At 42.5% G+C, this 17,677-nt stretch overlaps 1 protein-coding gene across 4 annotated transcripts in view; it reads left to right on the forward strand.

Annotated features, from left to right (window-relative positions):
- The window catches only part of eif2d (eukaryotic translation initiation factor 2D), a 48,548-nt gene that overhangs the window by 3,067 nt on the left and 27,804 nt on the right, over window positions 1-17,677 (forward strand). For 3 of the 4 annotated variants that reach the window (XM_070859039.1, XM_070859042.1, XM_070859040.1), the window contains exons 2-5: window positions 1,041-1,231; window positions 9,031-9,114; window positions 16,375-16,465; window positions 17,428-17,535. In XM_070859039.1, the coding sequence (XP_070715140.1) occupies window positions 1,041-1,231; window positions 9,031-9,114; window positions 16,375-16,465; window positions 17,428-17,535 (474 nt within the window). The remainder of the gene's footprint in view (window positions 1-1,040; window positions 1,232-9,030; window positions 9,115-16,374; window positions 16,466-17,427; window positions 17,536-17,677) is intronic. The other variant, XM_070859041.1, reaches the window with a different exon arrangement.

A 17,677-nucleotide genomic window follows, 5' to 3' on the forward strand; every position in this document is an offset into this window, starting at 1 on the left:
GTTCCATTGGAGAACATCTCTGCTCATCCAGAACTGGATGTCGGACAAGCAGTCTGACAATTTAGAGACCGTGGAGGGGTCGAGAGAAGTGGTAGCGAGGTAGAGTTGGGTATCGTTAGTATTCATGTGGAAATTGATGCTGTGTTTTCGGATGGTATTGCCAAAGGGCAACATGTAGATGAAAAATAGGAGGGGGCCAAGAATAGATCCTTGGGGGAACACCAGAGGTAACGATGAGGGGACAGGAAGAGAAGATGTTGCAGGTGATTCTCTGGCTACGATTAGATAGATAAGAATGGAACCAGGTGAGTGCAGTCCCACCCAGCTGGACGAGGGAGGAGAGGTGTTGGAGAATGATAGAGTGTTCAAACGTGTCAAAGGCTGCAGACAAGTCAAGAAGGATGAGGAGGGATAATTTTCCTTTGTCACAGTCATAAAGGATGTCATTTGTGACTTTGATGAGAGCCGTTTCAGTACTGTGACAGGCGCGGAAACCGGATTGTAGGGATTCAAACATGGAGTTGCGGGAAAGATGGGCACGGATTTGGGAAGCGACAATACGCTCAAGGACTTTGGCGAGGAAAGGGAGGGTGGAGATGGGGCAGTAGTTTGCAAGTACATTTCAAAGTACTGCATTTGACAATATTTAGCTATAGATGGTAGAGTCCAGAGATATATCCGATCCACACCCGATCTGCAGATTCCTGATGCTGTACAAATGTGGTCTTCGGAATTTTTCTTTCAATTCATGTATTGCCAAGGAGAGTAAAGCCATCTGAATGTCACAGGGCTTGAAAGCCAGCTTCAGATAGAGGAAGTCCGAACAGGTTTGGAAAAGCCAGTGCAAATCAATTCTCTAAATCCAGAGCGAACAAGAGCAATTCAGTCTCATTCCATTGTGTTCAGTGCAAATGCACCTCAGAGATTTGAAGAGAGAAATCCAAACTGGGATTGGATGGAGTTGAAATTAATGTTTCAGTAAAACTAAAAGATGAATTATTCTTTTAAGTAACCAACCCGAATTACTTTTCATTCCTCAGGAGGAAACTCCGGGCTGACGTATTGGCTGCCTTTCCTTCCATATCCGGCGGTCAACTATCACATCTCATCCCAAACAAGGAGGAGTTGAATGTGGTGAAAATATATTTGCATAAAGGAGAAGCAGTGATTGCTTATGTTTTGAATAAGAACCCCATCTTCTTTGAAATGGACACATGCATTTATCCAACAGGTGTGTTTTTTTAACTTCTATGTGTTTTATTTTCTGATGGCACAGAGATTCAAAAAGGAACAAAAATGTTGATTGCGGCAACATTGTGGAATATCCATAATCTTGCCAATTTTTTAGCCTCTCGAATGTAACATATTTTGCCCAGGTTTTGTTTTTTGGCAGTTTTAGGGGAGTCTTTGGGTCACTGAGTTTTTTTTAACTGGAGGAGCCAAAGTTAGGGAGTGTGATGCACCAATGGGATGATTGGGGTGAAAGAGCTGAGCAGTTAGTTTTTATTTGGGACTGTTATAGTAAATTCTGACACACTGCTGCACAGCTTATTAACCTCTCGTTGCATTCAGTTGGAGAACACTGGGAGGAAACGGAGGACTTGACAATCGATAGGAGTTACTGTTGCTACCAGCAATGCTCCCTCTAAGCTGCACATGCGTGCAGTCGCTCAGTAACCTGCAAGGTACCCGCACAGGCTGCTCACAAGCTTTTACATTGCAAATACCACGTAGGCACAGAAATTTAAAGGGACCACGCATTGAAAGAGACAGGTTGCGCAGAACAAAGCACAGCTCACAGGGAACATTGGCTACCAGTACTAAACTCTAACTGGGAGAGATGGCACATCTAATGTGTCCCAGGTGAGCTGATGGTTTTTACCTGGAGTTCGACATCAGATTGTTGTGAGTCTCCCAAGATTTATTAGATTCTTAATTTTGCCACTTTTCCGAAAAAGCAATTTATTTCTCAAAATTTTCCTTCCCCCTAGGAATTGCTCAGTTAGAACCAAGCTAGAAAATATTTTCGATGGTAGACAATTATTATCTTTCGATAATATTCATCGCAGAGGAAAATGTTGGTGAAGTGACTGCCTTGACCCTCTTCTCTGTGCATTCATAGCTGTACTTTGTAGTAGCCTCTTCATCAAAAGCAATGTTATTTCAGAGAATTATTTAATAGGGTTCTTGTTTGGAAATATATTCCAATGATACTATAATTGGTTGGTGGGAGTTTCAATCGGGGGAGGCAATAGTGTGTGCAAGAATTTATAAAACATGTAGTAACCATAGTAATAAACAGTTGCCGTAACAGACCACATGGAAAGAGGGAACAAGCAATTTCAATTTAAAAATGTTATGTATTAAAAGTCTTGTGAATACAGTGCACTTCATGTCCTACCTGAGTCTGTCACATTTAATTTACACATTTATTTTACTATGCACTGACTCCTAGCTCCATTTCCAAGGTAAAGGACCTTTGACACTAAACTCCACAACGTTACCTACCTGACCTGGCCCAGTCCCCCGTCACTCACTGATGCCAGGGTGCGTCCCTTACCAAATCCCCATCACTCCCTAATGCTGGCTGGGGCTCTGATGCTGGATACCTTCCGTGAAGCCAGCCCACAGCCCTGGTTGGATTGACTGGTAGTCCGGAGGCTGGTCTGCCTCCCTCCCCACACCTGCCAAGCCCACCAGAAAGCGCAGAAAAGGAGAAAAAGATAATCGGGCAGAGAACAAGAGAAACAAAATATGAGATAAAATAGCCAAAAACATGTTGAGTTAAGGAGAGAGAAGTAGGACCCGCACATAGACACAAAAACTGCGGCGGCAGTTGGTGAGGCGTGAGGCGTGAGTCCGGGGTCAGAGGCCTATAAAAGGCCCAGCGGCAGCGAGAGGCGTACTTGTGCAGCTACAGGGAGAAGGCAAAAAAGAAGTAGAAAGAAACAGAAAGGTGACGTCACAGCCAAGGGGGTAAGTGATTGGCGGTAATTGGTGAGTAGTTTTTCTTTCTTCTCTTCTATAACAGCGAGTAAACTTTAACATTGTTGTTGCCTATCTAAGGGTTAAGTCATGGCAGGACAGCTCGGTCACGTGTTATGCTCCTCCTGTACCAGGAGGAGCATAACACGTGGGAACTCAGGGACAACTCCAGTGTTCCTGACGACTACGTGTGCGGGAAGTGTATCCGCCTCCAGCTCCTGACGGACCGCGTTGCGGAGTTGGAGCTGAGGGTGGATTCACTCTGGAGCATCCACGATGCTGAGAATGACGTGAGTAGCACGTGTAGCGAGTTGGTCTTACCGCAGGTGAAGGGTCCACAGCCAGATAGGGAATGGAAGACCAGCAGGAAGAGCAGTGCAAGGAAGGTAGTGCAGGGGTCCCCTGTGGTCATCCCCCTGCAAAACAGATACACTGCTTTGAGTACTGTTGAGGGGGATGACTCATCAGGGGAGGGCAGCAGCAGCCAAGTTCATGGCACCGTGGCTGGCTCTGTTGAACAGGAGGGGAGGAAAAAGAGTAGGAGAGCGATAGTGATAGGGGATTCAATCATAAGGGGAATAGATAGGCGTTTCTGCGGCCGCAACCGAGACTCCAGGATGGTATGTTGCCTCCCTGGTGTAAGGGTTAAGGATGTCTCTGAGCGGGTGCAGGACATTCTAAAAAAGGAGGGAGATCAGCTAGTTGTCGTGGTGCACATTGGTACCAACGACATAGGTAAAAAAAGGGATGAGGTCTTATGAAACGAATTTAAGGAGCTAGGAGCTAAATTAAAAAGTAGGACCTCAAAAGTAGTAATCTCGGGATTGCTACCAGTGCCACGTGCTAGTCAGAGTAGGAAGCGCAGGATAGCGCAGATGAATACATGGCTTGAGCAGTGGTGCAGCAGGGAGGGATTCAAATTCCTGGGCATTGGAACCGGTTCTGGGGGAGGTGGGACCAGTACAAAGCGGACAGTCTACATCTGGGCAGGACCGGAACCAATGTCCTAGGGGGAGTGTTTGCAGGTGCTGTTGGGGAGGAGTTAAACTAATATGGCAGGGGGATGGGAATCAATGCAGGGAGACAGAGGGAAACAAAAAGGAGTCAAAAGCAAAAGACAGAAAGGAGATGAGGAAAAGTGGAGGGCAGAGAACCCAAGACAAAAAACAAAAAGGGCCACTGTACAGCAAATTTCTAAAAGGAAAAAGGGTGTTAAAAAAACAAGCCTGAAGGCTTTGTGTCTCAATGCAAGGAGTATCCGTAATAAGGTGGATGAATTAACTGTGCAAATAGATGTTAACAAATATGATGTGATTGGGATTACGGAGACGTGGCTCCAGGATGATCAGGGCTGGGAACTCAACATCCAGGGGTATTCAACATTCAGGAAGGATAGAATAAAAGGAAAAGGAGGTGGGGTAGCATTGCTGGTTAAAGAAGAGATTAATGCAATAGTTAGAATGGACATTAGCTTGGATGATGTGGAATCTATATGGGTAGAACTGCAGAACACCAAAGGGCAAAAAACGTTATTGGGAGTTGTGTACAGACCTCCAAACAGTAGTAGTAATGTTGGGGAAGGCATCAAACAGGAAATTAGGGGTGCATGCAATAAGGGTGCAGCAGTTATAATGGGTGACTTTAATATGCACATAGATTGGGCTAACCAAACTGGAAGCAATACGGTGGAGAAGGATTTCCTGGAGTGCATAAGGGATGGTTTTCTAGACCAATATGTCGAGGAACCAACTAGGGGGGAGGCCATCTTAGACTGGGTGTTGTGTAATGAGAGAGGATTAATTAGCAATACCGTTGTGCGAGGCCCCTTGGGGAAGGGTGACCATAATATGGTGGAATTCTGCATTAGGATGGAGAATGAAACAGTTAATTCAGAGACCGTGGTCCAGAACTTAAAGAAGGGTAACTTTGAAGGTATGAGGCGTGAATTAGCTAGGATTGATTGGCGAATGATACTTAAGGGGTTGACTGTGGATGGGCAATGGCAGACATTTAGAGACCACATGGATGAACTACAACAATTGTACATTCCTGTCTGTCGTAAAAATAAAGAAGGGAAGGTGGATCAACCGTGGCTATCAAGGGAAATCAGGCATAGTATTAAAGCCAAGGAAGTGGCATACAAATTGGCCAGAAATAGCAGTGAACCCGGAGACTGGGAGAAATTTAGAACTCAGCAGAGGAGGACAAAGGGTTTGATTAGGGCAGGGAAAATGGAGTACGAGAAGAAGCTTGCAGGGAACATTAAGACGGATTGCAAAAGTTTCTATAGATATGTAAAGAGAAAAATGTTAGTAAAGAAAAACGTAGGTCCCCTGCTGTCAGAATCAGGGGAAGTCATAACGGGGAACAAAGAAATGGCGGACCAATTGAACAAGTACTTTGGTTTGGTATTCACTGAGGGGGACACGAACAACATTCCGGATATAAGAGGGGTCAGAGGGTCTAGTAAGGAGGAGGAACTGAGGAAAATCCTTATTAGTCGGGAAATTGTGTTGGGGAAATTAATGGGATTGAAGGCCGATAAATCCCCAGGGCCTGATGGACTGCATCCCAGAGTACTTAAGGAGGTGACCTTGGAAATAGCAGATGCATTGACAGTCATTTTCCAACATTCCATTGACTCTGGATCAGTTCCTATGGAGTGGAGGGTAGCCAATGTAACCCCACTTTTTAAAAAAGGAGGGAGAGAGAAAACAGGGAATTATAGTCGGGTAAGCCTGACATCGGTAGTGGGTAAGATGATGGAATCAATTATTAAGGATGTCATAGCAGCGCATTTGGAAAGAGGTGACATGATAGGTCCAAGTCAGAATGGATTTGTGAAAGGGAAATCATGCTTGACAAATCTTCTGGAATTTTTTGAGGATGTTTCCAGTGGAGTGGACAAGGGAGAACCAGTTGATGTGGTATATTTGGACTTTCAGAAGGCTTTCGACAAGGTCCCACACAAGAAATTAATGTGCAAAGTTAAAGCACATGGGATTGGGGGTAGTGTGCTGACATGGATTGAGAACTGGTTGTCAGACAGGAAGCAAAGAGTAGGAGTAAATGGGTACTATTCAGAATGGCAGGCAGTGACTAGTGGGGTACCGCAAGGTTCTGTGCTGGGGCCCCAGCTGTTTACACTGTACATTAATGATTTAGACGAGGGGATTAAATGTAGTATCTCCAAATTTGCGGATGACACTAAGTTAGTTGGCAGTGTGAGCTGCGAGGAGGATGCTGTGAGGCTGCAGAGCGACTTGGATAGGTTAGGTGAGTGGGCAAATGCATGGCAGATGAAGTATAATGTGGATAAATGTGAGGTTATCCACTTTGGTGGTAAAAACAGAGAGACAGACTATTATCTGAATGGTGACAGATTAGGAAAAGGGGAGGTGCAAACAGACCTGGGTGTCATGGTACATCAGTCATTGAAGGTTGGCATGCAGGTGCAGCAGGCAGTTAAGAAAGCAAATGGCATGTTGGCCTTCATAGCAAGGGGATTTGAGTACAGGGGCAGGGCGGTGTTGCTACAGTTGTACAGGGCATTGGTGAGGCCACACCTGGAGTATTGTGTACAGTTTTGGTCTCCTAACCTGAGGAAGGACATTCTTGCTATTGAGGGAGTGCAGCGAAGGTTCACCAGACTGATTCCGGGATGGCGGGACTGACCTATCAAGAAAGACTGGATCAACTGGGCTTGTATTCACTGGAGTTCAGAAGAATGAGAGGGGACCTCATAGAAACGTTTAAAATTCTGATGGGTTTAGACAGATTAGATGCAGGAAGAATGTTCCCAATGTTGGGGAAGTCCAGAACCAGGGGTCACAGTCTAAGGATAAGGGGTAAGCCATTTAGGACCGAGATGAGGAGGAACTTCTTCATCCAGAGAGTGGTGAACCTATGGAATTCTCTACCACAGAAAGTTGTTGAGGCCAATTCACTAAATATATTCAAAAAAGAGTTAGATGAAGTCCTTACTACTAGGGGGAATCAAGGGGTATGACGAGAAAGCAGGAATGGGGTACTGAAGTTGCATGTTCAGCCATGAACTCATTGAATGGCAGTGCAGGCTCGAAGGGCCGAATGGCCTACTCCTGCACCTATTTTCTATGTTTCTATAAGAGCAGCACAAGAGATAGGGAAGGCGCACACACGGAGGTGACTTGCTCTCTCTGACACGGACGACAGACGTAGTTATGTTGTTCTTACTACAACTTTTTGCACGCACACTACCACAAGATTAATTCGAACTATTTTTCTCTCGGTTGCATGACCACTCTCATTGTTTTCCCCTCACTGCCATGCTTGAGAAAACTAATGGATCTTGCTCCATTATTATACCACCGCTGATGACTGACCAACATGCTTTATCATTTTCTAACATTGCGGGACACTGAGTTTGATGGTAATGTCAAAAACGGCATGAAGAAGAAAAGTAGGTCTGCTTCAGTGGGGACTTTCTTTTCTATCAGCAAAGTGTAAGCGACAAGGGGAAGACAACACTTGTAGTGCGAACTTGTGGCAAAACACCCTCCTTGAGTAGATTATGGTCCTTACCTCTGTATATATACATTGTGTATTATAGACCTGTTTCAGTTACTCCTTTACATTTCTGCATGGCAGAGACAGCTAGTGAGACGATTGTACTGTATCCATAGAGGTGTTTCCAGTTAGTGGTGTTAAAGCTACAGAATGCTACATTTGTTTTCAGTGAGATGGTCGTTCAGATACCAAGTGCTTTATGCTGCTAATTCCAAATTGTAATGGGAATTTCTTGGATCTGTGAGCATTGATATTGCTTTTTCCTGTTCCCCATTCTGGTTGTTGGCATGTACTCTGTGGTATGGCTGTGGAATAACTTTTTGGACTTAAATTTTGCTGTTTTAAAAAAAAAGAAGTCAGTTGCTAAGCAGAAATCAGTAGAATGAAATTACACAGAGTCACAGAATACTTTTCTGTAACCAATGAACCCTAAAGGAAGGAGAACCAGCAGTGTTCCTCTGAAGGGTACTCAGTACATCAGCTTAAGTGGCGAAGTGCCCGAGAAGGACATGGGGATTCCCATGCAGTGCATCTGCGCCATTTCTTTATGTGGGCCTGGCTTTGCTTAATTTTCTGATTGTTGATTGCAGGTTGTTGTCCCATTCTCTGCGGAATAATAAAAGCAACTTTTCTTTTATATTAAAAAAGTGTGCTTCGCTCAGTAAGTACATCATGAACAAAAGCTCCATTCTAGCAGAGCAGACGTGCTGAAGGGAATCCCCGTCTGATTCCAGCACGTCCACTTCATTAAAATGGACATACTCCAAGCTCTACATGGAGATCCGTGACTAGGAATTTTAGACAAACCAAGGAGAGAGAGGAAGACAAAAAGAATAATGTAGGATTTCCAGCAGGGTACTTGGTACTCACCATTCCATGTAATTATCCCTGACCTTCAAGTTACTCCCCCATTGATATCGAGAATTTTCATGTCTAATGTTAGAACAGATGTTACTACAAAAATGTTCTTATCCATCATTTTTACAGTTCACTTTTAATTCAGAAATGATCTGATAATTCAATTTTTTTTAGCCCTTTATTCCCACTCTCCTATATTATTTCCATTGCTTAACTTGATTTACTGGATAATTTAGTTATTTAGCACTAGTAAACAACTTTGAATTATCAAGAGTACACTGTAATCACAAATACTTATTGTGACATGTGGGAAAATGGTAGTCATGTTTTTAACATTGAGTTCCACCCATGCAGTAGCGGGTGTGAGTGATTCGTTCCCATTCGTGTCTTGCATCGAGTGAATACAATCGGGGCCATTTTGATATTGGCGGCTAATGTAAGTTGGGCGCTATCTGATCAGCCACCCATTGTACAGCTCTCCCCATTTTAATTTCCATTGACTTTGATGTAAATGGGCAGAGATGTATAACAGGCGGCTGATCTGATGATATCCGTTTTACACTATTGGCCAAAGTCAGAATTGCCCCTCCAATGTCTTTCTTGGTTTAGAAGTTTGACCTGTGTGTTTTTATTGGGCAGTGTATACCTTGTGGTCTCACCCAGATCTGCTGGCTGCATTTACAACATGGCGTGCAGTACTACCGAAACTCGCTGGAGGAGCAGGTGAGGCATCTCGAAACCTAGCAGCACTAAAACATATTGTAAAGAGGCAGGTTTAAAGTCATTTCAGCTTATGTAATGGTTCACATTTTTGCAGAATAAAACGTTTTTGTTACTAAAGTTACTTGAATATGAGCATTTGAGTAAAACTTGAGGAGGGAACTGAATAGTAAAAGTTAAGGAAGTATTTCAATATCCTGAATTCCACTTCATGCTCAAGATCTTCCTGCCTTTCCAGAACACATTTGCCTCTTTTGTCAGTCATCTTCTATTTTTTTTCTCCCATTGATTCATCTGTGACTGATTATTGACTTGGTGTTCATCCATGGCGTACTCATCACAATTCCTTATTGACTGTTCTATATTTATTGGATGCTCCTTTCGGGATATCGTTTTCGGGATAAAAATGAAAACATGTCAGCATCATGGAGGGTGCAGTAGTCCTTTGTATTTTGAGGAAGAACAGACCTTTCTATGGTTTGAGTTTCTATTAACTGCTATTTACTTGGTTACATTGTAGGATTTTAAAGACATTGGTATGTGAAGTTGCTGTCACTGCCCCTATTTGAATATTGGTGCAGGGATTATCTACTTGCAGCATATTCGTGTCCACATGTTCCAATTAAGGATATATATATATATATATATGAAAAACCTACTAATTTGGTTGCATAAGAACATAAGAAATAGGAGCAGGAGTAGGCCATATGGCCCCTCGAGCCTGCTCCACCATTCAATAAGATCATAGCTCATCATGGACTTCAACTTTACTTTCCCGCCCGATCTTCATATCTCTTGATTCCCCTGGACTCCAAAAATCTATCTATCTCAGCCTTGAATACATTCAGAGACTCAGCACCACAGCTCTCTGGGACAGAGAATTCCAAAGATTCACATCCCTCTGAATGAAGAAATTCCTCTTCATCTCTGTCTTAAATGGCCTCCCCCTTATCCTGAGACTGTGACCCCTAGTTCTACACACTTCAGCCAGGGCCACTTTACCTTTTGTAGTTGTTAAAGTGGCCTTGCATTATCTGTAATAAGTGGTTATTCAGAGCAAAAATTGATCTCTAAAATGCTGCGCTCAATACTCAGGAGAAAAATAATCCATGTATTAAAGAAAATTGTGTGCTTTAAAAAATTTTCTTTGAACACTTTCACTTACTAGTTATTAGTTATTCCTTAAATCATCCTCGGAGTTTTCACTTTTAAAAGTTGGGTTACCATCTTCCAAATTCAAGAGACGTTCAGCATTCAAGAATCCTTGCATCGCCAGCGTTGTTCTCCCAATAAACTATTGGCATTGTTCTGAGTTTTCAAATGAAAACCTGGAAAGAACTGTGGCTCAACTGAAATGTAAATTCACTGCGGCTTTTGCCTGGCAACCAGCAGTTTTACGATTAAGAGAACCGAGTTCTTGGATCTCCTCCAGGTTAGTGTTTTGTCTGGAAAAATGACCCTCTGCTCACCACCTGATAAAGGACACTGCACATTGACTTTCTGGTGCACCTCTGGTCCTTGTGGGCACTCGCACAGATGGCCTTTGCGTTACTCCCCGTTTATCTGCTGAAAGCTAATTGAAGGGAGAAGAGTCCCAACTCCAAAAATGCTGACCTGCAGAAGTCTATAAAATAGGACACACACATTGTGCCTTCACAGAGGGAACAACATGTGAACTGGTCTCCTATTGGTGGGAGGTATTTTCCTTCCATTACTGCCTTGATTTGCTTTGATGTGAAATCAGTTGAAACACGTTGATCGATGGAGTCATGCGACAGTGGAGAGAAATGCAGGCAGGAATAGAATTATAAATCAAAACCGCTCATAAAAAGGCTTTTTGTTTCTAAACACTATACAAGTCAAAGTTACAACGGGAAAAAAAAAGTATCCAAGGAGCTTTTTTGGGTAAAATTCTTTGTCATGGTTATTGCAACATGTTGCTAGTAGTTTTCAAAAAGTTTGAAATGTCACCTTTAAAGGAATAAAAAGCAAAATACTGCGGATGCTGGAAATCTGTAATAAAAACAGAAACTGCTGGAAATACTCAGCAGGTCAGGCAGCATCTGTGGAGAGAGAAACAGAGTTAATGTTTCAGGTCAATGGCCTTTCGTCAAAGCAGAAAAGAGTTAGAGATATAACAGGTTTAAGCAAGTGCAGGTTCAGGGAAAGGGGGGAGAGGAGGAAAGAACAGGGGAAGGTCTGTGATAGGGTGGAAGGTAGGAGAGATTAAATGACACAAGGTTTGATTGTAGAAGACAAAAGGAGATGGTAATGGGACAAGTAAAGGAACAAAAGATGGATCTAGAAGAGCTGTAAATGGAAATGGCAGAATCATCAACACCTGTCGTCTGAAAAAAATGGGGTCAGAGGTCACGATCTGAAATCGTTGCACTCACTGTTGAGTCCGGAAGCCTGTAAAGCGCCTAATAGAAAGATGAGGTTCTGTCCCTCAAGCTTTAAAGGAATATTGTTCTTTTGTGCCAAATGATCACTACAGGTTGCCATCTACAGCATTTCTGCATAGCAAGCTCTGTCGAGTGCTGACAGAGGGCGCTATATTCCTTTGTCTTATCCACCCTATTGTGTATCATGACCACATCATTTATGATGCAACATAATTACACTTTCTCAAAAAAGATGAAATGATACCATCAAAACCGCTCGTGCTCACTCGTGTGAGTTGGGATTTGGTCAATATGGCTGATGTTTACACTTGAATTAATCTGAATGTAACCGTGCACTTGACTGGGAAATCTACACACATCTGTTACTAGGTGTTGTTCACAGAGCAAAGAGTCTTTTGTTGGAGAGAAAGTTCTTAACCTATAACCTTTGTAACTTTTATAATGTGTAACCAGCTCCTCTGTCTTTCTCTGATGAATTATGGGACAAGGAGAGTAGTCAAGTAAAAAATGTATACTTAAGCAAAAAGCATGTATAGTCTCAAGTCCGGTGACCCTGAGTCATGGAGATAGGGGAAGTAAGACAATGGGCGGTTGAAGAGGCAAACAGATGTATATCGCTTGTACTAATAACAGGAAGATAGTTCCTTGTTTTTCTGCTGATGCGAGGAGAATAACCCCACTTGTGTGTGCGTATGCTAGTTAACCTTTGACTTGCCACAATGTAAAGATAGATTGTCATAGTATTATCATATAGGGTAAGACGTTACAAAAATGTTAGATAATTGGACAATGGTGTAAGGGGGCGGGACCGCCCCCAAAGGTATAATTGTAACTTGGAAACTTCGCTTGGGGAGAAGGTGTGGCGAAGCTGCGGAGTTTCCCCACTTCTCCCAGAGCGCTCTGTACGAATAAACTGACGTTTTCCTTCACCGTACTCGGACTTGGTGTGGAATTTATTTCCCTTACACTTTCATCCAAGGGTCATGTTCCAAAAACCATGTACTCCATGTGTTTTCTCTGCACTATACAAAGGGGTGTCTCTACCTGACCATATGAACTAGAAAAACAAATGGCATTCTCATTGACGAAGGGTCATCGACCTGAAACACTGTTTCTCTCTCCACAGATGCTGTATTCCCAGCATTTTCTGTTTTAACGTCATACTCGTTGAGATGGTGGGATTTGTGTATCATCTTCCCTCTCCTCCCACCCCCCCACCCTCCCTTCACTCCAGGGTTCTGAACCTGGAATTTCTGAACTAAACCAGCCACACTTTTGGCAATGTTATTGGATTACCAAGAAAATATCATTTTTATAATAGAGCACTTACCCTATAATATTTTGGCAATCAATCTAAAGGAATATCAGGCGGTGTGTATAACGGGAGGCTGGTCCAATATCGCCAGTTTCAAGCCCCCACCAAAGTTGAAAGTTCTGCCCACAATCTCTTGTAGCATCTCCAGCACCAGGACAATCCAATACAGCTTCCCCTGGGAAGAAACAGACATTGTCATTTCTAACTTTCAAAAAAATACTAAATGCTCGGGAGAGTGTGCAAGACTGTAATTTAATGATGTGTCAAGATGATGTTTATAAAGCCAACTTTCCTTTGGAGGCTTATGATATCATCTGAACTCCTCAATTAGATTATACTGTGGTGGTTCAGTCCTAGAAATAAATGTAATTTTAGTTTTGTGTCTTTTTATTTCATATTTTCAAAATATATGTTTTACATAAGAACATAAGAATTAGGAACAGGAGTAGGCCATCTAGCCCCTCGAGCCTGCTCCGCCATTCAACAAGATCATGGCTGATCTGGCCGTGGACTCAGCTCCACTTACCCGCCCGCTCCCCGTAACCCTTAATTCCCTTATTGCTTAAAAATCTATCGATTTGTGACTTGAATACATTCAATGAGCTAGCCTCAACTGCTTCCTTGGGCAGAGAATTCCACAGATTCACAATCTTCTGGGAGAAGAAATTCCTTCTCAACTCGGTTTTAAATTGGCTCCCCCGTATTTTGAGGCTGTGCCCCCTAGTTCTAGTCTCCCCGACCAGTGGAAACAACCTCTCTGCCTCTATCTTGTCTATCCCTTTCATTATTTTAAATGTTTCTATAAGATCACCCCTCATCCTTCTGAACTCCAACGAGTAAAGACCCAGTCTACTCAATCTATCATAAGGTAACCCCCTCATCTCCGGAATCAGCCTCGTGAATCGTCTCTGTACCCCCTCCAAAGCTAGTATATCCTTCCTTAAGTAAGGTGACCAAAACTGCACGCAGTACTCCAGGTGCGGCCTCACCAATACCCTATACAGTTGCAGAAGGACCTCCCTGCTTTTGTACTCCATCCCTCTCGCAATGAAGGCCAACATTCCATTCGCCTTCCTGATTACCTGCTGCACCTGCAAACTAACTTTTTGGGATTCATGCACAAGGACCCCCAGGTCCCTCTGCACCGCAGCATGTTGTAATTTCTCCCCATTCAAATAATATTCCCTTTTACTGTTTTTTTTCCCCCAAGGTGGATGACCTTACACTTTCCGACATTGTATTCCATCTGCCAAACTTTAGCCCATTCGCTTAACCTATCTAAATTTCTTTGCAGCCTTTCTGTGTCCTCTACACAACCCACTTTCCCACTAATCTTTGTGTCATCTGCAAATTTTGTTACACTACACTCTGTCCCCTCTTCCAGGTCATCTATGTATATTGTAAACAGTTGTGGTCCCAGCACCGATCCCTGTGGCACACCACTAACCACCGATTTCCAACCCGAAAAGGACCCATTTATCCCGACTCTCTGCTTTCTGTTAGCCAGCCAATTCTCTATTCATGCTAATACATTTCCTCTGACTCCGCGAACCTTTATCTTCTGCAGTAACCTTTTGTGTGGCACCTTATCGAATGTCTTTTGGAAATCTAAATACACCACATCCATTGGTACACCTCTATCCACCATGCTCGTTATATCCTCAAAGAATTCCAGTGAATTAGTTTATTTCCCCTTCATGAATCCATGTTGCGTCTGCTTGATTGCACTATTCCTATCTAGATGTCCCGCTATTTCTTCCTTAATGATAGTTTCAAGCATTTTCCCCACTACAGATGTTAAACTAACCGGCCTATAGTTACCTGCCTTTTGTCTGCCCCCTTTTTTAAACAGAGGCGTTACATTAGCTGCTTTCCAATCCGCTGGTACCTCCCCAGAGTCCAGAGAATTTTGGTAGATTATAATGAATGCATCTGCTATAACTTCCGCCATCTCTTTTAATACCCTTGGATGCATTTCATCAGGACCAGAGGACTTGTCTACCTTGAGTCCCATTAGCCTGTCCAGCACTACCCCCCTAGTGATAGTGCTTGTCTCAAGGTCTTCCCTTCCCACATTCCCGTGACCAGCAATTTTGGCATGGTTTTTGTGTCTTCCACTGTGAAGACCAAAGCAAAATAATTATTTAAGGTCTCAGCCATTTCCACATTTCCCATTATTAAATCCCCCTTCTCATCTTCTAAGGGACCAACATTTACTTTAGTCACTCTTTTCCGTTTTATATATCTGTAAAAGCTTTTACAATCTGTTTTTATGTTTTGCGCAAGTTTACTTTCGTAATCTATCTTTCCTTTCTTTATTGCTTTCTTAGTCATTCTTTGCTGTTGCTTAAAATTTTCCCAATCTTCTAGTTTCCCACTAACCTTGGCCACCTTATACGCATTGGTTTTTAATTTGATACTCTCCTTTATTTCCTTGGTTATCCACGGCTGGTTATCCCTTCTCTTACCGCCCTTCTTTTTCACTGGAATATATTTTTGTTGAACACTCTGAAAGAGCTCCTTAAAAGTCCTCCACTGTTCCTCAATTGTGCCAACGTTTAGTCTGTGTTTCCAGTCTACTTTAGCCAACTCTGCCCTCATCCCACTGTAGTCCTCTTTGTTTAAGCAGTTTTTTATAAATTGTTATTTCTCACACAAGGCCACAAATATTGAGAAACTGTTAGTTGGATGACCATTAAGACTTTACTCACCTGTTTCAATTTCCAACATCGATTTCCAAAGTTGTGACACTGGACAGTGTTGTAGCCATAAAAGCACGAGAGTGAATAAATCAGTGTTCTTGCCCCTTTGCCATTTGATCCCTCCTGGCATCTAACTACCTTGAATTTCCGAAACATCTTTGATTGCACTGATAGATTATTTGAGTAAATAATTTTATTCCCAAGATCTATTTTAAATCTACTATTCACAAATCATATTTAAGTTTATAACCTCTTGTTCAACGGGTTGGATGACAAATTAATATCCTGGGGTTATCTAACCTATGCCATTTTAAACTTGATTTAAAATGAGTTAGATTGCCCATGGACTTGCTCACTAGACTGTCAGCTTCTCTAATCATGCCTCTGCGCTCATCCCCTTTTGTACTCTGGATCATCCTTATTGCTGTTCAGTCCTCCAATGCATGAACATCCCTTTTGAAGTGTGTTAACCAGAACTGCAAACAGTGCTCCGGTGGAAGTCTGACCAGTTGTACATCATAGAGCCTCAGCATAATCCCTGGTGACTTGTACTGTAGTGTACTGACTATGTAATCGTTTTACCTTTAGTCTTGCTTTAGTTATAATCTTCATGAAAAATAGTGCTACATTTTAATCTTCGCTGATTTAAAATAAATTCTAACAACCATTTCCTCGACACGTCAATCTACATGGCTGAATTCTTGGTATCCATTATTCTATTGCTCGTGCAATTAAAGTTTTCTACATTTTAAACACAACAATTCTCTAATGCAAAAATTATCTGCTACTTGAGCAATTGGTTTCATTCTGCCATTAAGTCTGAGTTATTTTGCTGTTGCAGATCTTATGTTGCCTGGAGTTGTTGTGCCACCTTCTGGTCTTCCCGAGGTACTACAGGGAGATCTTTGTGCCATTAACCTTGTTGGAAGCAGGTATAGTTCTCGCATCACTACATTTAGATGTCCAATTTTTATCCCTTTTGTGAGGTTCAACCTTTTGACACGTTTGCTTTTGTGGCCAATACAGTAGGGCAGTCTGTGGAATGCAACCCACATAAAATCATAGAGAAAAAGAAAGTCTTGCATTTATATAGTGCCTTTCACGTCTCAAGGCACTTTACAGCCAATTAAGTACTTTTGGAGTGTAGTCACTTTTGTAATGTGGGAAACGCAGCAGTCAAGTTGCGCACAGCAAGCTCCCACAAACAGCAATGTGCTAATGACCAGATAATCTGTTTTTGTTATGTTGATTGAGGGATAAATATTGGCCAGGACACCGGGGATAACTCCCCTGCTCCTCTTTTAAATAGTGCCGTGGGATCTTTTACATCCACCTGAGAGAGCAGACAGGGCCTCGGTTTAACGTCTCATCCGAAAGACGGCACCTCCGACAGTGCAGCTCTCCCTCAGAACTGCACTACCTGAGTGCCAGACTAGATTTATGTGCTCAAGCCCTTGGAGTGGGACTTGAACCCACAACCTTCTGACCAGAGATAAGTGTGTTATCCACTAAGCCACAGCTGACACTTTAGAGTTAAACGGTTATAATGCAGAAGGTGGCCATTGTGTTTGCTTGCCTTGTACTCTTTGTCTGGTAATCTTGCTGCTCTGTGAAAGGCTGCTAGTTGATGTGCGTCTGTGGAATCAATGCAGACAAGTGGAATGAAGGTCACCTCTCTCCAATGCTGTTAAGTATCCTGAAGCAAAATAAATTGCAACAGTTCAGTCCAGAGTCTACAAGGTAGATCTACCAGTACAACTGCTTTAAAAAAAAATACAAATGCATAAGTTTTTAGCAGCAACTTGACAGTCTAGGAAGATCCACATAATCCTATTTAACTTTAAAATAAAAATGGTGTTTCTTTATTTTATCCTTTTTGTTCACTAAATTGCAGAGCTCCAGTGGCAATAGGCTTGGCCACTATGTCAACAACAGAGATGCTTGCAGCGGGTATGAAGGGAAGGGGTGTCTCCACCCTGCATACATATCTGGATCAGTTATGGTAAGAATCAGGAGTACTTAATTCTTAATCGTAAATTTTACGTGGGCGCAAAAAAATTGATTTAAAATATGTCTATATATTAGGAGCACTTTAACTGCAGTCATCAGTTATATCTTTAGTTCATTTACTGTTCATGACAATC

Source organism: Pristiophorus japonicus, chromosome 17, assembly GCF_044704955.1.
Source record: "Pristiophorus japonicus isolate sPriJap1 chromosome 17, sPriJap1.hap1, whole genome shotgun sequence".
In the NCBI taxonomy this organism is placed as follows: Eukaryota; Metazoa; Chordata; class Chondrichthyes; family Pristiophoridae; genus Pristiophorus; species Pristiophorus japonicus.